The following is a 17,818-nucleotide window of genomic DNA, read 5'->3' on the forward strand; positions in this document are numbered from 1 at the left end:
AACAAAAGACCGTGAATTGCTAAAGCAATCCTGAGCAAGAAAAACAAAGCCGGTGGAATCACAATCCCCGATTTCAAAACATACTACAAAGCTACAGTGATGAAAACAGCATGGTACTGGCACAAAAACAGGTCCACAGATCAATGGAACAGAATTGAAAGCCCAGAGATAAAAACCACACATCTATGGACAGCTAATCTTCAACAAAGGAGCAGAGGGCCTACAATGGAGAAAAGAAAGTCTCTTCAACATCATGGTGCTGGGCAAACTGGACAACCACATGCAAAAGATTGAAAATTGACCATTCTTTTTCACCACACACCAAAATAAACTCAAAATGGATCAAAGACCTAAAGATTAGGCCTGAAACAATAAGTCTTCTAGAAGAGAATATAGGCAGTACACTCTTTGACATCAGTTTCAAAAGAATCTTTTCGGACACTATAACTCCTCAGTTGAGGGAAACAATGGAAAGAATAAACAAATGGGACTTCATCAGACTAAAGAGCTTCTTCAAGGCAAGGGAAAACAGGATTGAAACAAAAAAACAGCTCACTAATTGGGAAAAAATATTTACAAGTTATTTATCCGACAAAGGGTTAATCTCCATAATATACAAAGAACTCACACGGCTTAACAACAAAAAAACAAACAACCCGATCAGAAAATGGGCAGAGGACATGAACAGACATTTCTCAAAAGAAGATATAAATATGGCCAATAGACACATGAAAAGATGTTCACCATCCCTAATCATCAGGGAAATGCAAATCAAAACTACACTAAGATATCACCTTACACCCGTTAGATTGGCAAAAACATCCAAAACCAAGATCGACAAATGTTGGGGAGGTTGTGGAGAAAAAGGAACCCTCATACACTGTTGGTGGGAATGCAAACTGGTAAAGCCACTATGGAAAACAGTATGGAGATTTCTCAAAAAGTTAAAAATAGAAATACCCTATGACCCAGCCATCCCATTACTGGGTATCTATCCTAAGAACCTGAAATCAGAAATCCCAAGAGTCCCTTGCACCCCTATGTTCATCGCAGCATTATTTACAATAGCCAAGATGTGGAACCAACCTACATGCGCAGAAACTGATGATTGGATAAAGAAGATATGGTATATATACACAATGGAATACTACTCAGCCATAAAAAGGGGCAAAATTGGCCCATTCGCAGCAACGTGGTTGGACCTTGAGGGTATTATGTTAAGCGAAATAAGCCAGTCAGAGAAAGACGAACTCTATATGACTCTACTCATAGGTGGAAGTTAATATATTGACAAGGAGATCTGATCGGTGGTTACCAGGGAAAAGGGGGGGTGGGGGGAGAGTACAAAGGGGAAAGTGGTGTACCCACAACATGACTAACAATAATGTACAACTGAAATCTCACAAGGTTGTAATCTATCATAACATTAATAAAAAAAATTAAAAAAAAGCTGTCTTACAAAGTATTATAATCATGAAATTAAAATCTTATTACAAAGCAGTTGTTAATTCCAACTGAAAATACATCATTGTGAGATATAGCCCTTCCACCAAAAATTATATTTATTTAGATTATTTGAAGAGATTGTACGGATAAAGGTATTCACAGAAGTAGTAAATTAAGGATTATCTATGGTCCTCCTCCTAACCTCCTTTCTACGTTTGTCATTTAAAGGAAATAATAACCTGGGTTTCTTGTATACTTTTAATGATCCACAAACCTCCTGAAATTGCCTACAGAATTTTGAGTGTGTTTGTATATTTCTCTTTTCTGTGAGAGGGGTTCATTTCATTACATTTCTGGTGATATCCCTGACCTTGAATATATTGAAACCATTCTAAGTACCTTGGCTGAAACCTACTTTGACCCTGAGGATAAAGGAGGATTTCTTTTCCCTTCAAATTATCCTCATAACAAATAATGCAATGGTCATAAATAAATAAGATTTAAAGACTCTTATTCTATTTTCTTTGTATTGAAATATTTGCGTCATCATCACCACTTTTCTTTCCATTTCAATACCAGAATTGTCAATGATTATGGTAAATTTAATCTCTTTTGGTCTTATTTTCCTAATTTGTTAAATGAGGATATAAGCTTTTGTAAGTGCTTATTAAGCACTAAATTCTTAATCTGATTTCTTCTCTCTTATCTAGCTCAATAATAATATTTAGCAAGGTGTGTTAAACTAATAAATATTAGCCCATTGTCATTTTGAGATGGTTTTCTAGACTTTTTTCTCTTAAATACAATGGAAAGTTCTTGGGCAATAGGTCAAAATATTTTATGTTTAAATTATGCAACTCAATTTAAAGTCCATTTTATTTAATTGTTAAAACAAAAATACAGTTCTTACATATGGACATTTAATATATCTTTAAATCAGGACTTGGATTACCCGACTTTATTTTATAAGTTTTAAGGAGGAAAAATCCTAATTTAAATTTGTGTCACCTTTCTATTACATTGTAATTTTTCCTTTTAATCTTAAGGACAAAACTCACACATTATTACCAATTTTGAGAAGGTAGAGTATTTTTTAAAGATGTCTTATATTTGTAATAGTTACATGGTACATGTTTAGTTGAGAAATGGTAAAGTATACAGGGATTGAGCTCTTGGATTCAAAACACTTGGGAAACTTTGTATGAGTCCATAGGCTATATTCTATAACTTTTTGGGGGTGGATGCACTTTATAGAGCAGTTTTTTCCCCCAAATAATAAGCTTTTACGAGTAATTTGGTGCTCATTTTTGAGACTTCCTTTTTTCTCCTTTATAATACTGAATTTTGTTTCTTAAGGTACGGGGTTAGACAAGATTTGGAAACCTTTTCATCTTACAGAATTAGGACATGAAAATATTGAATGAAAATTCTCACTTGGCTTTCATGTTCTTGTTAAAAAGATTTAAAAAAAAAATTCACTGTTTTGTAGTCCATAATGATATAATGTATATTATACCTTAATTGAGCATCAATGGTTTAGAGACAACTAGACATCATATGCTTTCTGATGGAGGAGCACAATGCCATCTATGAAGTAGTCTTCTAAAAAAATGAATGTTAATATGATCAAGTCTCTAGATCTGACTATCAATTTGGAAGATTTAGGAGAGAGGAGAGCCTGTAAATTACATCAGAATGATACAATTAGCAACATCTAAACTGTGGAAAAACACTACAGAGACAAACACAAAACAGTTGCTTCACCAAATAAGCTATAAGGGAAAAAAAAGATGGAGGGGAAATAAAAGATTAAAAGACACTTAAATGACATATCAACCAGAGTTTTAAATTTTTAGAGATACATACTAAGATATTTACATTTCCATGTAAAAATTGGCTTTGATATTAGTGAAAATGTAATAATTCTGATGGTTAACTGGGTGGAAGTAATTTGAGCGCAATTTTAGAGTCATGTAAAATAATACAGGATTTAATACAAGATCTACCTCAAATTTGTGAATGCCCTAGGTTTAAGAAAGAATACTTAAGAAAATTCGTTTTCTTTTTAAACACAGTATGAGATTTATATAATGTATCTATGAACTATGTACACACATATACTTGCATAAACATATATTTGAAAGTATAATATTTATGGAAAAATTTTGTCATTCTAATTCTTGTATTTGAGTCAAATGTGTACTGTTTAAACATGCTGTTAAAAGTGCATAGTTTCTCACAGGAGATTGTCCTAGTTTGATGTAGAGGTTCCAAAGCATTCGTACATCTATGCTGTATCGAAAACTTTGTGTTAAGTAGTCTGGCTTAACTTTGAATTATCCTACATAAATTGTTTTTTCTTTTAATTAGAGAAATAAATATAAATTGAGTACAGATTAAACACGTATCTTTTGTTTTTTATTTTAAAGATCGCTGTGTGCCTTTGTATTTTATCAGGTTTAATGACATCCATGTACCAATCCGCCTGGAATGTGTGAAATTTGCTAGCCATTGTCTCATGAACCATCCTGATTTAGCAAAGGACTTAACAGGTACTATATACCCATAACAGCAAACATTCCTAGATGCTGTTTGGTGGAAAAATCCTTTTTATATATAGGAAAAAAGCCTTTTTTGTATTGTGATAGATGAAGTCTCATTATTTCAGTTCATCATCATGAAAGTTACTGTCTGAAGCTAGAATTTTTACTTCCTAGTGCCTACTTAGGCTAAAAACACTTATAAAAAATCGGTTTTATTAGAGACAATATTAGCTTTTTTGTTTGACAATTCTAAAAATAGGTCTTGACTTTGAATAGATTATAAGACTTTAACATTCTTTGCTATTTTGAGAACTTAGATGAGAATCATTAATTTGGAGCCTAATTTAACCATGCTAAATGGAGGTAACTTTTCTGAAATCTGTATCATTATAAGGCAGTTCAGAACCTCATTTTTGTAGTAATGAGAATATCATGCATTTGACGATTGCTGTTCTATTAATTTTTTTAATTATGAAATAGTTCAGAAAATACAGAGGAATGTAACAGGTCCTATGTCTTCCTCAGAAATGTTAGCATTTTGCTATATTTGCTTAAGAGATTAAAAAAAAGAAAATAAATTGTAGAGATAGTTGAAATGCTCTCCACACACTATTCTTTTTCCTGCTTCTACAGAGGGTAACCACTCTACTAAACTTGGTCTGTATCCTGTTGATGTTTTCCTCTCTATGCCACATGTATGTCTGTCCATAAATCCTATATAGTTTTGTCTTTCATGTGTTTTAAAACTTATTGAAATGTCACTTGAATTTGATGTAGTTGAGCTCATTCCTATTATCTCATTTTGGATTTTCTATTTTCCATGCTGCTTCTTCGCTTTCTTTTTTCTATTTTCCTCTCTTCTGCTCAATTGATCAGTTTTCTTTGTGCTCATTTTTCCTTTGTTTCCCCCGTGGGCTTGGGAGTTAACATTCTCTTTCATGCTTTCATTCCATAATTGATTAATGGACATCTAAAGTGAATCAACTCTAGCTTCTTTCTGAGAATCAAAGGCCTTTAAAAACTTTAACTCTGAGCACTGTCTTCCCATCTTTCACATTATTGTTTATTATTTAGTTATTTACTCTTTTTAAAACTTGACCAACTTGTAGTATATTTTAACTATGTTTTATTCCTTCTGAGTTTCTTCTGATAAAATCATAAAGTATATCCTTTTGTAATATTTTTGACAATAATTTGTCATAGTAATGCTTTCAGGTTTTATTGAATTCCTGTCAGTCAGATTTAAACAGCAGGCATTTATAAGTTTCATCCTTTTTAGGGGGAGATACCCTGGTTGGAACCCTCTGTCTACCTCTCACATCTGAACTTGGACTGCTTGCTCTGTGAGCTTCTGCTTTATAGCATTGATCTTAAGATGATCCATTCTTCGTCCCTCTTTTGCCTTCCCTCCTTGTTTTTCCCCCTCCTTACCTTCTGCATGTGTGCATGTGTGCACCTCTTCTGTTTTTCCCTTTTTTCCTCTTCCTCCTCTTTTCCCCTGGATGTCCTTTTACTGTAGCATCCTTTTCTTGTGTTATTGATGCAGTATTCTCTGAGAAAATTAATGGTGGTATTTGGGGAGGTTTTCTTTTTCCTTCAAATGTCTGTTTCGGCTAACTTGTTTTTCCTACCTTTTATTTGATTTTGTCTCTTTTTTTCCATTTTAGAGGCTTTCCTCAAATGCTTGGCAATCCGTAGATGTCTGCTCATAATTAACTGGGGAACTAAATTAACTGCTGTTTAGAAAGCCCTGACTGTATAGATGGGATTTTAGAGTGATCAGGCTGTGCTGTTGCTGGAAAACCTTTAGTTTAGATCCTTACTCTTGGACTAGTCAGATTCCCCAGAGATCCTATCAGGAGTTTAGAAGTCTAGTTGCTAGTGTCTTTGGGACTCCTATATTACTGCTTTATTCTTTTTTTATTATTGAGTAGTATTTCATTGTTTGAATACACCATAATTTGTTTATCCAATTTTTTCTTTTGATGGATATCTGGATTATTTTTGGTTTGGGCTATTATGATTAAGATTACTATGAGAATTCTTGTACAAGTGTTTCTGTGGATTTATGTTTTCGTTTCTCTTTAGAACTACTTAGGAGTGAAATTGCTGGTCATAGGGTAGATACATGTGTAACTTTATAAGAAATGACTAAGTTCTCTATATTAGTTGTACTGTTTTTCGCTTGCACGAGAAATGTTTGAGAGTTCTAGTTGTTCACTATCCTTGCCAACATTTTGTGTTGTCAATCTTTTTTTTTTTTTTTTTGAGGAAGATTAGCCCTGAGCTAACATCTGCTGCCAATCCTCCTCTTTTTGCTGAGGAAGACTGGCCCTCAGCTAAGATCCATGTGCATCTTCCTCTGCTTTATATGTGGGACACGTGCCACAGCATGGCTTGACAAGCGCTGCATAGTTCTGCACCTGGGATCCAAACCAGTGAACCCTGGGCCGCTGAAGCAGAACGTGCCAACTTAAACTGCTGCGCCACCGGGCTGGCCCCATGTTTTCATTCTTTCTGATTTTAGCAAGTCTCATAGGTCTTATTGTTTTGTTGTTTTGATTTACACTCTCCTGATGACTAACAGGATTGAACATCTTTTTGTATGTGTATTTCTATATATTTTCTTTTATGAAGAGTCTGTTTAAATTTTAAACCCATCTTTTAAAAATTGGCTTTTTTGGTCTTTTTTCATGTTGATTTATAGTAGTTCTGTACATATTCTGGATCTTTCTTAAAGTATAAAATAATTAAAGTATGTTTTCCATAGCCAGAACTTTAATGCAAAGTTTACTATTGGCGAAATAAGAGATAGGTGTTTTGATTCTTTTATACCTATCTAACATATACTTTAGATGTGCATAATTTCACCAATAACCTTTTTAGTACTTACCATTCTTTTGAATGTTTTGCTTTACCAAAAGATAATATATAGTTTCATTATTTATGAAACATTTATGTTGTTATGTTGTATGATTTCCTAGTCTTTAGCCTATGGGCACATTTTAATTTTTGTAGTTGACTGAAAGCTCTGAAAAATCTAGGAGTCTAACTACTCTTTATGCATTTTTTTGTCTTCATCTGCCTTTCTCATCACTTGGTGCCTTGAATTTTTAAATGTTTTCAGGGTTCTTCTACATTGGAAATGAGCTTGTTTATTGTTTTCTTCCCCTTTTGGATTTCATCATTTTTCTTTGCCTTCTAGCATTTACCAGTCGTCTGTCTGCCAAAATTTTGTTGAAAAGTCTCTTTTGCTATGATCTCTTCTGTTGTTACTTGATTCTTTCATAAGATATTTTCTTAGGGTTTCAGGAATGAGCTGAGATACCTATGTGTTATACACACCCATTTATCTTACTTCCTTTCTTGACAGTATGTTTGTGAGATTCATCCTTACGCCTTCAGCCAAGTTTTGAGGGACATAGCCATATTGTGAAGAGAATTATTAGACGCTTTTGCTGTGCTAACCATCAAGAATTTCTTCCTTCTCCTCTGTTTTTCTTCCTCTGCACAGTTAATATCTCTAAGTTAATAGTTCTTGTGTATTTGTTTAATATAAATGATTTGTTTTAGGGAAATTGGGATGCAAAATTGATGGTGTGTCATTGTTTTTTTCTCTTACTAGCACCTAAGATAGTATGTATTGCATCTGAAACAAGTCCAGTGAAAGATAAACTCCTGTATTTATCTCGGTGGGGAAATGAACTTGAGATATATTTAACATGCTCCATTTGAAATCAGTACTAAAAATAACTTTCTTTACTGAGTTAGGTAAAATAACATTTTGTTTCTTCAGAAGGTTTTTTAGTATGGTCTTTCTCATTTTTTGAGATAGTTCCTATTAGTAGAGATTGCTCAAGGTGGAGGGGCTTAGGACCTGGGACATTGGTTTTATGGGTGTTTGCATTGTCCAGTATTTTAATTGCAAGCATCTTTGCTGCAAACATTTTCACTGCATAACTAATGGCCATAAGGCAATTTTGCTGTTAAAGATACAATAACAAAAAGTAAAAAAGAAACATTATGAAAAATGAAAAACAAAATTAACTGCGCAAATAATTGATTTTATTTTGTGTGTTGTACCTAAGCACTTGTCTTCAAAGTCTTTCGTTCACAGTATCATACATTTTTGTTTTTCTGCTGGTTGACTCGTCTCCTCGTTTGGCATCCATTGCACTTTTTCTTTTGGGCTAAAATTTCTTCCTTCATTAAGAGAGTTATCAGTTTCCAAATACTAGGATGCGTTTTTGTAACTAAGCTTTGTATTACGTTGTGAAAGCCTTCTGCACTGTTTGTTCTTGGCCTGTTGTCACAATTCCATTGATAGATGTGCTAAGCAATGGAAATGTGGTGCTAAGATTTATATAATTTGAAAATGGAAGCACTGTATCAATGAAGAAATGAAACCACAGTGTCAGCCAGTTGAAGCCAAACTGTCTACCAGTTGTTTTAGCTTTTCTGACAAAATTGCCAAACTGTCAACCAGTTGAAAGCAAACTACCAACCAGTTATTTTATCTTTTATGGCACAATTGCCTTACAGCCAATTAGTTAGGCAGTGAAAATGTTTGCAGCGAAAATCTTGTGGCAAAGTTGCTTATGGTGGAAGTGCCTAGAACTGTCTGCATTATAATTATTTGTTAAACTGTTAATTTATAGAGAAGTAAATCCATTCACATTCATAAGCATTGTTTGTTGTGCCTAGGCATGGCTACATTTATTTACTCTAAATCCAAACAACAGGATTTTATCTTACTGGTCTTATAATGAGCTGAATAATATTTATTTGTTAAGTTTATGTTCAGTTGCGGTGCCTCTTCCTTAAGCCTAATATATCATTACTGAAGATTGTGAATTTTTTTGTTCAGCTTTCTCAGTGCCAGATCTGAACTCCTGTGTTTTTGACTTTAAAATCCTCCTCCATCCACTCATAATTGTTAAATGTTTCATTTCTTCTGTCTTCCCTTTAGCCTTTTTTAGTTCAATTAAATGGAATTGACTCATGGTCTTTAATGTAATTCTGTTTCTTGGCAGCCAGTATCTCAATTTTATTCTTTCAGTAACCACACTCAGGGTTTCTCTATTTAAGGGATAGAAACTTGAAGACTCCAGCTTTTTCCTAATAGAACAACTTGACTTGAGTATTTTAACCATTTAAGCAAAAAAAAAAGTGAAATATTTAACATTGATATACTTCTTAGTTCATTTCCATGGTTTGTTTAATTAATCAGGTTAGGAACTCCTTAATCAGCTATCCTCCCCCCAAATGGAGAGAGGATTTACTTCTCAGTTGCATGTAAACTACTGTGTTTTGACTGAAGGACTGATGTTCTTTCCTTCTTCCATCCCTTCCTTCCTCTCTCCCCTGCTCCTAATTTTTTTGAAACATTGAACCTACTATTTAGGTTTTGTTTTTGTTGTGGTTTACTTTCAAATGTCTTATCAATCTTTTAAAACATTTTAATTGTTAAAGTTCCATTTTGATCAAATAAAATTTTATCTTTCAGAGTATCTTAAAGTGAGGTCACATGACCCCGAGGAAGCTATTAGACATGATGTTATTGTGTCTATAGTTACAGCTGCTAAAAAGGATATTCTTCTGGTCAATGATCACTTACTTAATTTTGTGAGAGAGAGAACATTAGACAAACGGGTAAGTAGAAATAATAATTCATAGGTTTTCATTTTGAATACTTGAAGCTTAATAGTATCTCATTTGAAAATAATGACATTTAAATGGAATTAGCCCTTTTTTTGGGGGGGGAGGCATTTTAATAGTTGAAACAACATTTATGAGAAGGTTTTACTTTTTGTTACATTAAATTTTGTTAGTTTTTCTTCATTAAGATTATTTATTCTCATCCTAAAAATGAGATGGCTCTAAATGGTAATCAGATATTTAGCCTGCTCGCTAATTTTAGTAAGTGACTTTCGTGAAGACCTCTGACACAACTTCTCTTACGTTGTTGGCTCTCTTTTCTCTCTTTTTCCTTTCATGTGAGTATCACTTGGCAGTCTTCTAGCTGATTGTATTGTAATTTCCATGGAATAGAAAATAAAAGATGTTTTTAATTTCGCAAAGCTAAACCCAACCAGAGCAGCATGCTTCTAGCCTATCTTCTGTGACCCCAAACCTTCCTTCTTGAGTGAAACCCACTAGCTCCACTCATTAATCAGTGGCTTCTGAAGAGAAGATTATGTCTTGTTATGTATTACAGATAGCCTAGAATATATTAGACGCTCAGTAAATCTTTCAGTGAATGTTCATTCTTCCCTCTTCCCCATTGCCTTTCCTTCATGGCAGAGGTTTTACTGACTTAGACTTGAGTAATTTTGGTGAAAGATGAAAATCTTTGATATATTTAGGAGTTAATTAGCAAAAAAAGGGAAGACTGTTGGTAGCTGTGAATAGCTTTGACTGGCAAAATACTTTACAACATTTTAATAGTGCTTTTAAGATTGATTATGCAATCTCTATCATTTAATTCTCTCTTTGATAATGCTGGTTGTGGGTAGAGAATAGATGGGCAGGAATTGTATGCTTTCCCCTCTAAATCTATAAATATTCAGAACAATTTATTTTAACTGGTAAATTTAGACTTGTCTTTATTGACTGTTCCACTGGGTTATTAAACAATGAAAAGGCCAAAAGGCACAAAGAGAGAAAAGGAGATTTGCATCATGGTAGGATAATGGCCTTCTAAGTGTTCAAGCAATCTTTTTCTTAGACTTGGAATTTGAAGTAAGGGTTTGTGTATTGTTGGGATCATAATTCACGTATATTTTTGATCAGCATGTTGTGTTCATTGTAGGGCTTCTTGGTTCATTCATAGAAACATTAATTGAGTACTGAAAAATAAGCAAATGTATTTGTGTTCTTGGCCATCTTAGAATATGCTCTATCTTTAAATTCTCCTTAAAGCAGCAGTTTAGGGAATTAGAGTTAGAGATAAGACAGGGAATTAGACAGAAAGGTTTTACAAACAAATTGAATTCTTATTTTATGAGTAAGGCTGTTGAAGTCTTTTATTTCAATATGTATGCGGTGGATGGATGAGATAAGGACTTTTCTTAATCTGTTGTAATTAATTGGAAGAAAAACTAAGGGAAGAATATTACTATGAATGGCAGACTGCAAAGGTAAAATGAATAATCTGTGCAAATTCATGAAGTTCTAAACATTACTAATGTCCTGCTGATTATAGTGCGTTGTTTATGTAGAATTAAAGAATAACTTCATTCCAAGATAATTAAGCAACGTTAGCTATACTATAGTAAATATTTATTTAAAAAAATAGTTGAATACATTCCTGTTATACTTGAACTTGATTCCCAGATATACAAAATGCACCACTGATGTGTCTGTACCTTCAGCATTTGATAAAGCCAATATCGTATATACTTTTAATACAAGTATGCTTAATATAGACGGTATTTGGAAAAAATTTATAAGGGATGGGTCACAGTTTATTCAGTAAACTCTGTCTTTGCCTTTTAAAATTTGGTAGTGTGCTTTCCCTTACCAATTCTAAGTGACTGTATCTAGATTGTGATTGACTTTTGTTTTTGGGGTAGGTGATAGGTTTAAGATATTAAAGTGTTAGAATTCTTTATGCATGATATAGCTGTACTTTACGTAGCAGATATATTAAGATGATACTTACATAGTAGATATATTAACAAGATAGTTCTTTTCATATAGTCATTATAAATTGATATCCAGTAACTGAAGCTTGATGAAAATATATAGTGTAAAGTAAATTAAAAACTAGAAAACTAGACTTTCCTGAATTAGTATAATGGAAGCCTTCTTAAATTAAAGGAAAACATTTTTGTTCTAATTTTAAGTGGAGAGTGCGGAAAGAAGCCATGATGGGACTTGCCCAAATTTATAAGAAATATGCTTTACAATCAGCAGCTGGAAAAGATGCTGCAAAACAGATTTCATGGATTAAAGACAAATTACTACATATATATTATCAAAATAGCATTGATGATCGGTAAGTTAAGGATACTGTATGTAAAATATTTGGTGCTTTTGCTGTTGTATAACTGTCCTTGGTCTGTTGTTTTAGGCAAACTGTTTTCTTTATAACTTTAAATTACCTTCTCAGTTTTTACTGCAAGTTAAAGGGAGTAAGTGACTAGTTTTCTTCTCACCAAAGCCATAAATGAAGCAGTAATGTACATATAACTTTAGAGGTGGATATAACTTTTATGTTCATGTTCTTGCATTGTTTTTGAATAGAGTGATATTTAAAAGTAAGAATGTGTGTAGTTATAACTTAAATTTTGTTTTATAGATAATTGCATTACAAGGATCTGCATTCAGTTTTTTAAATAAAATTTTTTCAAATGAAATTCAAATGAGTAAACTCAGAATTATAGACCTTTTAAATTCAAAAAACCACAATTCTTACTCAAGGCTAAAAACCAGTTTATAAATTTATATAAAAACATTATCTGAATATAATCTTTGTATTTTTCTATTCCAGCATAATGTTAGATCTTGTAAGGATCCTAACCATGTAGTAGTTAATAGACCTGTAAATCCTGCTTGCAGTCTGAGTTAATCTGATAGATTGTTAGTGGGATCCAGATGATCTTGCCTATCACAGGTCAGAAGAGAAAATTAAGATCTAATAGGTCATCTTACAATTTTAAGAGCTTATAGAAACTAGAAACTGAGTATCTAAGAAACTTCCTAGTTATTATTTTTATAAAATTAAAGTTTATAGACTTTTTGAGTGTGCAGCATCAGTGCACGGAGGTTTGCATTATAATTTGATAGCACTGTTTTTTTGTACTTTTAATCAGGTCTTTTTTCATAATAATTACTACAAAAACTCAGAAGAATCTTAAAAATTCCTTTATAGCTTTAACTTTTAGATGTTTAGAATTTGTCGCTTAGAAAGACCTGGTATAGTTTTTTAACCCTGTATTATTTAGATAAGGAAATTGAGTCCCTGACATATATCTTGCCCAAGGTCATGCAGAGGTATCTGTCTTAACTGGATATAGGGCTATTTTTGGTACATTTAGCTAAATCCTTTTTTGGCCCTTCTTATAGAAAGAAATCTTTGATTTGAAAATCTCATCTCCTCTCAGAAAGCAGGAATTTCTTTTATATGTGTTCTTTATATGTTTTGGAATTTTATATATAAATTTAGTACATACATTTAAAAAAAATCAGTTACGGTATCTTACCTGTGTTCTTTTGTAGACTGCTTGTTGAACGAATCTTTGCTCAATACATGGTTCCCCACAATTTGGAAACTACAGAACGGATGAAGTGCTTATATTACTTGTATGCCACACTGGATTTAAATGCTGTGAAGTATGTTTCAAATGTCAAACTCTGTTCTTTCCACTTTTTGCAGTATGTTGGATTTTATGGAAAAAACAAACCTGTACTTTTAAATATTAATAATTTGTGTAATGTGAACATGGTTTAAATGGTCAGACACAGTAAAATACTTGGTTATTTTTTCAGAAAGTACAACTATCAACATAAGATGAGTAAGGATTTTTGCAAGCAATTAAAAAATAGGATTGATTGACATGGAGTATAGGATTTGATTTTTCTCTGTCCTGATTTTTATATTGATATCTCAAGAAATATTGATAATACCTTTTGTTTTTATTTATTTATTTTTTTCCCTTAAGGCATTAAGAAAGGTCCATATTATGAAAATACTATCTTGTTTTCACCTGATATTGATTTGAATTATGGAATAGGGCAGTAGGGCACACGTTTTTGTGCGGTGTAGCCTCAACATAGTGTATAGTTTGACATAAGGCTAAGCACGAATATATATTTATGACCATGTTTCATTCAAAAAATACTTCTGGGTGCCTTTATAGGGAATTGGCAGTTTGGACATGGATGAGACACTGCTATTTGAGTTACTGAGGGTTAGGAAATTGAGGCCTAGAGATTGATTTGCTCTAGGTTTTAGAAAATGTAGATCCTTAGTATTCCAGCAAGTGTAGTTACAACTGTTGGGGATTAAATGTTCGGAAATTGGAAGTCTAAGGAGCTGTATATAATTTTCATTCCTATTGCTGCTTAATGAGACTTTTGACTTTACTTCCCCCATGGAAATTATTATATGTGCTCTATATGTCTTTCATAGAAACGCTGAGGAAAAGATTGTAAGGGGAGAAATGTACATTTCCTGATACCTGCTATATTTCAGGCACAGTAATATGTATTATCTGTGGCTACTTTTGCGCTACAACAGCAGAGTTGAGTGGTTTTAACAGAGACTGTATTGCCTGGCCCACAAAGCTTAAAATATTTACTATCTGGTCTTTTATAGAAAAAGCTGGCTGACCCCTAGTATAAATGATATTTTTCCTGTTTTATACATGATGAACTAAATCCTGCAGAGGTCAGAGGTCAATTAACTTGCAAGTTAGAGCCATATATTTTATTCTATGACTGTATTCTTTTGGGGAAGACAAAATACTTCTTTATTTTAGACTTTTTATGTGTATCAGCTTTGGATAAGGCCCTAAGTTAACTAAATATCTTGATTATTGAAAAAGAGAATAGGGGCAGACTTCAGTGCTGTCTGATCATGGTGTCTATTTCCATCTCTCCCAAGTTTCCCAGAAGAACTCTTAGTGACCAGTAAGCGGTGGTATTAGGTGTCCTGGTTGTGATCTTCTCTTTCATTTGGCAGGCTCTCATCTAGACAGTTTTGTACTGCCAAGTCTGATGAGTAATTTGCCTACTAGGAGTAGACGGTTGGAGGAGAGGTTCTCTTCAACATTTGGACAGGTTTCTGATTGCACCCCAACGGTAGCTGTCTTTTTCTTTGAGTTGGCGCAAACTTGTGGTATGTTGGTACTAAACAAGGAGGAGTGCTAGTGAGGGAACTAGTAGTCTACTGAAAATAGCAGGTAACAAATTTAAGAGTCTCCAGGCTCTAACAAGATTTTTCACCTTTATTTAGTGACCGAACTGGAATCTAGGGTAGTATTAAATAAATAGATATGTGTTTTCTTGTTCTAGTAATTTTGTTTTATTTTTTAAGAAGGACTATTTAGAAAGGCAAAACACAAAGACAAATTGTCTTTTCTGCTTCATATAATTTTATTAACATACTTGAAAGGGTGGTTGCCCTAAATATGTCATAATACAGATTCTTAGTGATGGTCACTTTTTGATTTAAGCTGTAGCCATAATAGTTTGTAATGAGCTTTAGAATTGCTTGGGATTTCTTCTTTAAAATAATAAATAATTAAATAGGTAAAATCATTTCTGCTTTAAGTGAAGGCAAGTTTCAAAATCCAGGCCTTTCAGAACTTGTAAGTATTGATGAAGTGTATATGAAAAGAGAAAGAATTCATTGACTTGAGTTCAGAAGTAATTTCACAGATGAGTACTCTGTTTCTTTGAAAATTATTTTAATTACATAACTCTTACTTAGCTGTTAGATTTTTACACTCCTCTGGGTAATGGTCATTTTTCTTTTAATGTTTAAATTCTTTTTTTTTGAGGAAGATTAGCCCTGAGCTAACTACTGCCAATCCTCCTCTTTTTGCCGAGGAAGCCTGGCCCTGAGCTAACATCCGTGGCCATCTTCCTCTACTTTATATGTGGGACGCCTGCCCCAGCATGGCGTGCCAAGCGGTGCCATGTCCACACCCGAGATCTGAACCAGCGAACCCCGGGCCGCCAAAGCGGAACGTGTGCACTTAACCGCTGTGTCACTGGGCCAGCCCCTAATGTTTAAATTCTTAAGTTGTGCCAATTAAACGTTTTATGGAACTTTAGTAACTTGAAAACAGTGAAGTATAGCTATTGCAAATTTGACTTCTAAGATGAAAATGCCCCAATACTGTTCCTTTGCCAGTACCATTTTGAAGGGACTGCTATAAAGGAATTTGTGTCCAAATTTCAAGTAATTTATCACCTTAAAAAAATCCAAAAGTATGTATAGAACATACTGTTAAAGGAGGAGAGTGAAAATATTAAACAATTGTCTTGTCTGTCAAAAGAGAAAGTGATTTTATATGCTTCTGTATTACTGTTGTATGGTGATGCTTCTTATGTGAGATAACGGAGATTAATAGAAGTGTAGGTAATTGAAAACAAAATAATGAAAAGCATTATGTGGTTTTGGAAAATTCCGTTTAAAAAATTTAAAATATGTGGTTCTTATATTCTATAACTTAATATTTCAATAACATTAACTACTCACTATGATTTACCTGTATTTTCTCGAGTACTTGTTTAATTTTTTACATTTACATTTCTAAGAACAATAAAAGTATTAAGAGAACATCAAGATTTTTCCCATTTGAAAAGAATATTCACATATATAATATTACATATAATATGTTATCTAAGTGTATAATGTAACATATAAAATAATATATTATAAATGTAATATTTCTCTTCTAGGAAAAAGTATCTCCATTCTTCAGAGCTAGCTCTTTTCTGTCTTTGATTTCTTTTCATCTGCCTACTACAGAGACTTGATCTATCAAATATTCCTTTATTTCTCCAGTTTATAATCTCCACAGTTAATTCCTACACCCTAGTCTACAGACATGTTCCAGTTGGTAGATCTTTCCTGTTCTTACACAGAACATAAAACAACTACCACTAATCCCTGTCTTTTGATACAGTGATGTCCTCAAGTGTGTTATCTCTTATGTTCGACTTCTTTCTTTCCCTCCATACATCACTTGCTTAGTTCTATGAATTGTACCTCATCTCTGTCATCTATTTTGGTAGTTTGGTAATTTGAACTTAAAAAAAAATTAATATAGTTGGAATATTCTGGAAGGATTTTTATCTGGTTTTGTTATTTAAATTTATGTGTTTGTGTTTTTCAGAGCATTGAATGAAATGTGGAAATGTCAAAATCTGCTCCGACATCAAGTAAAGGATTTGCTTGACTTAATTAAGCAACCTAAAGTAAGTTAAATTTAATGAAAAGTTTTCCTTTGATACTAAATTTTATAAAACACATGTATTTTAGTTACTCTTTACCATTGCTGCCATGTGTTTAAACAACTATTTCTGTGTGGAACAGTTCTGGTTCTAGAATCTATGATCTCTAACTTGGAACACTGAAATTTTTAAGAAAGTTATTGCATAGAAAAATTTAAATTTACTGTATCTGCAAAAGGTGATACCCAACAGGAAAGAGACTGTTTCTATGTACTCAGAATTAAAGTTTTTTCCAGCTTTCAAATAAAAAATACCCAAGCAATAACTCAGCATCATTGAAAGCATAGAAAATAGAGTAAAAATACGCTTGTCTTGCCACCCTAAAATAACTCCCTTCATCTTGTGGTTTTAGAAAGTTTAATATCGTGTAATTATAGTTAAGTATCTTGATATGTTTAGTTATAATTAATGTTTTGGTGATTTTAATGTACTACTTGGTCTTCATGATTATAATTTAATGATGATATTTATCCAGTTATGTATCTTATTTTTTGGACATTTAGAATAATTCCAGGTTTTTTTTTCCCTAGAATGTTGTATGTAGGCCTATAAGAGGTATAATTCACCTATAAAGCAATGTGCCTGGTTATTTTAAATTGCATCTTGGGAAAGCAATATAGTGTTATTTTTTATTTCTTTTTATTTTCAGTCCATAGTGGGAACGATGCCTTCTACCCCCTTACCTCCCCAATGTACACCTCGTCTTCATAGGACATAGGACAATAGAGTGGAGTTGTTTCATCTAGGGGGAGAAAATTTCCAGTTTTCCTAGGTGTAAATTTGGCGATTTGCCCTAAAAATCTGTGTGCTAACAGTGGTTGTTTGAGTGGTTTATGGTGACCCTCTTGCTATTTTTTTTG

The 17,818-nt window shown here is 33.0% G+C and overlaps 1 protein-coding gene across 18 annotated transcripts in view; it reads left to right on the forward strand.

The window, feature by feature from the left end:
* Window positions 1–17,818, forward strand: part of PDS5B (PDS5 cohesin associated factor B) — a 194,120-nt gene that overhangs the window by 90,051 nt on the left and 86,251 nt on the right. For all 18 annotated transcript variants that reach the window (XM_070520496.1, XM_070520487.1, XM_070520493.1 and 15 more), the window contains 5 exons: window positions 3,904–3,998; window positions 9,496–9,641; window positions 11,837–11,988; window positions 13,212–13,325; window positions 16,841–16,922. In XM_070520496.1, coding sequence (XP_070376597.1) covers window positions 3,904–3,998; window positions 9,496–9,641; window positions 11,837–11,988; window positions 13,212–13,325; window positions 16,841–16,922 — 589 coding nt within the window. The remainder of the gene's footprint in view (window positions 1–3,903; window positions 3,999–9,495; window positions 9,642–11,836; window positions 11,989–13,211; window positions 13,326–16,840; window positions 16,923–17,818) is intronic.

The sequence above is a fragment of the Equus asinus genome, chromosome 11, assembly GCF_041296235.1.
Source record: "Equus asinus isolate D_3611 breed Donkey chromosome 11, EquAss-T2T_v2, whole genome shotgun sequence".
NCBI classification, from domain to species: Eukaryota; Metazoa; Chordata; class Mammalia; order Perissodactyla; family Equidae; genus Equus; species Equus asinus.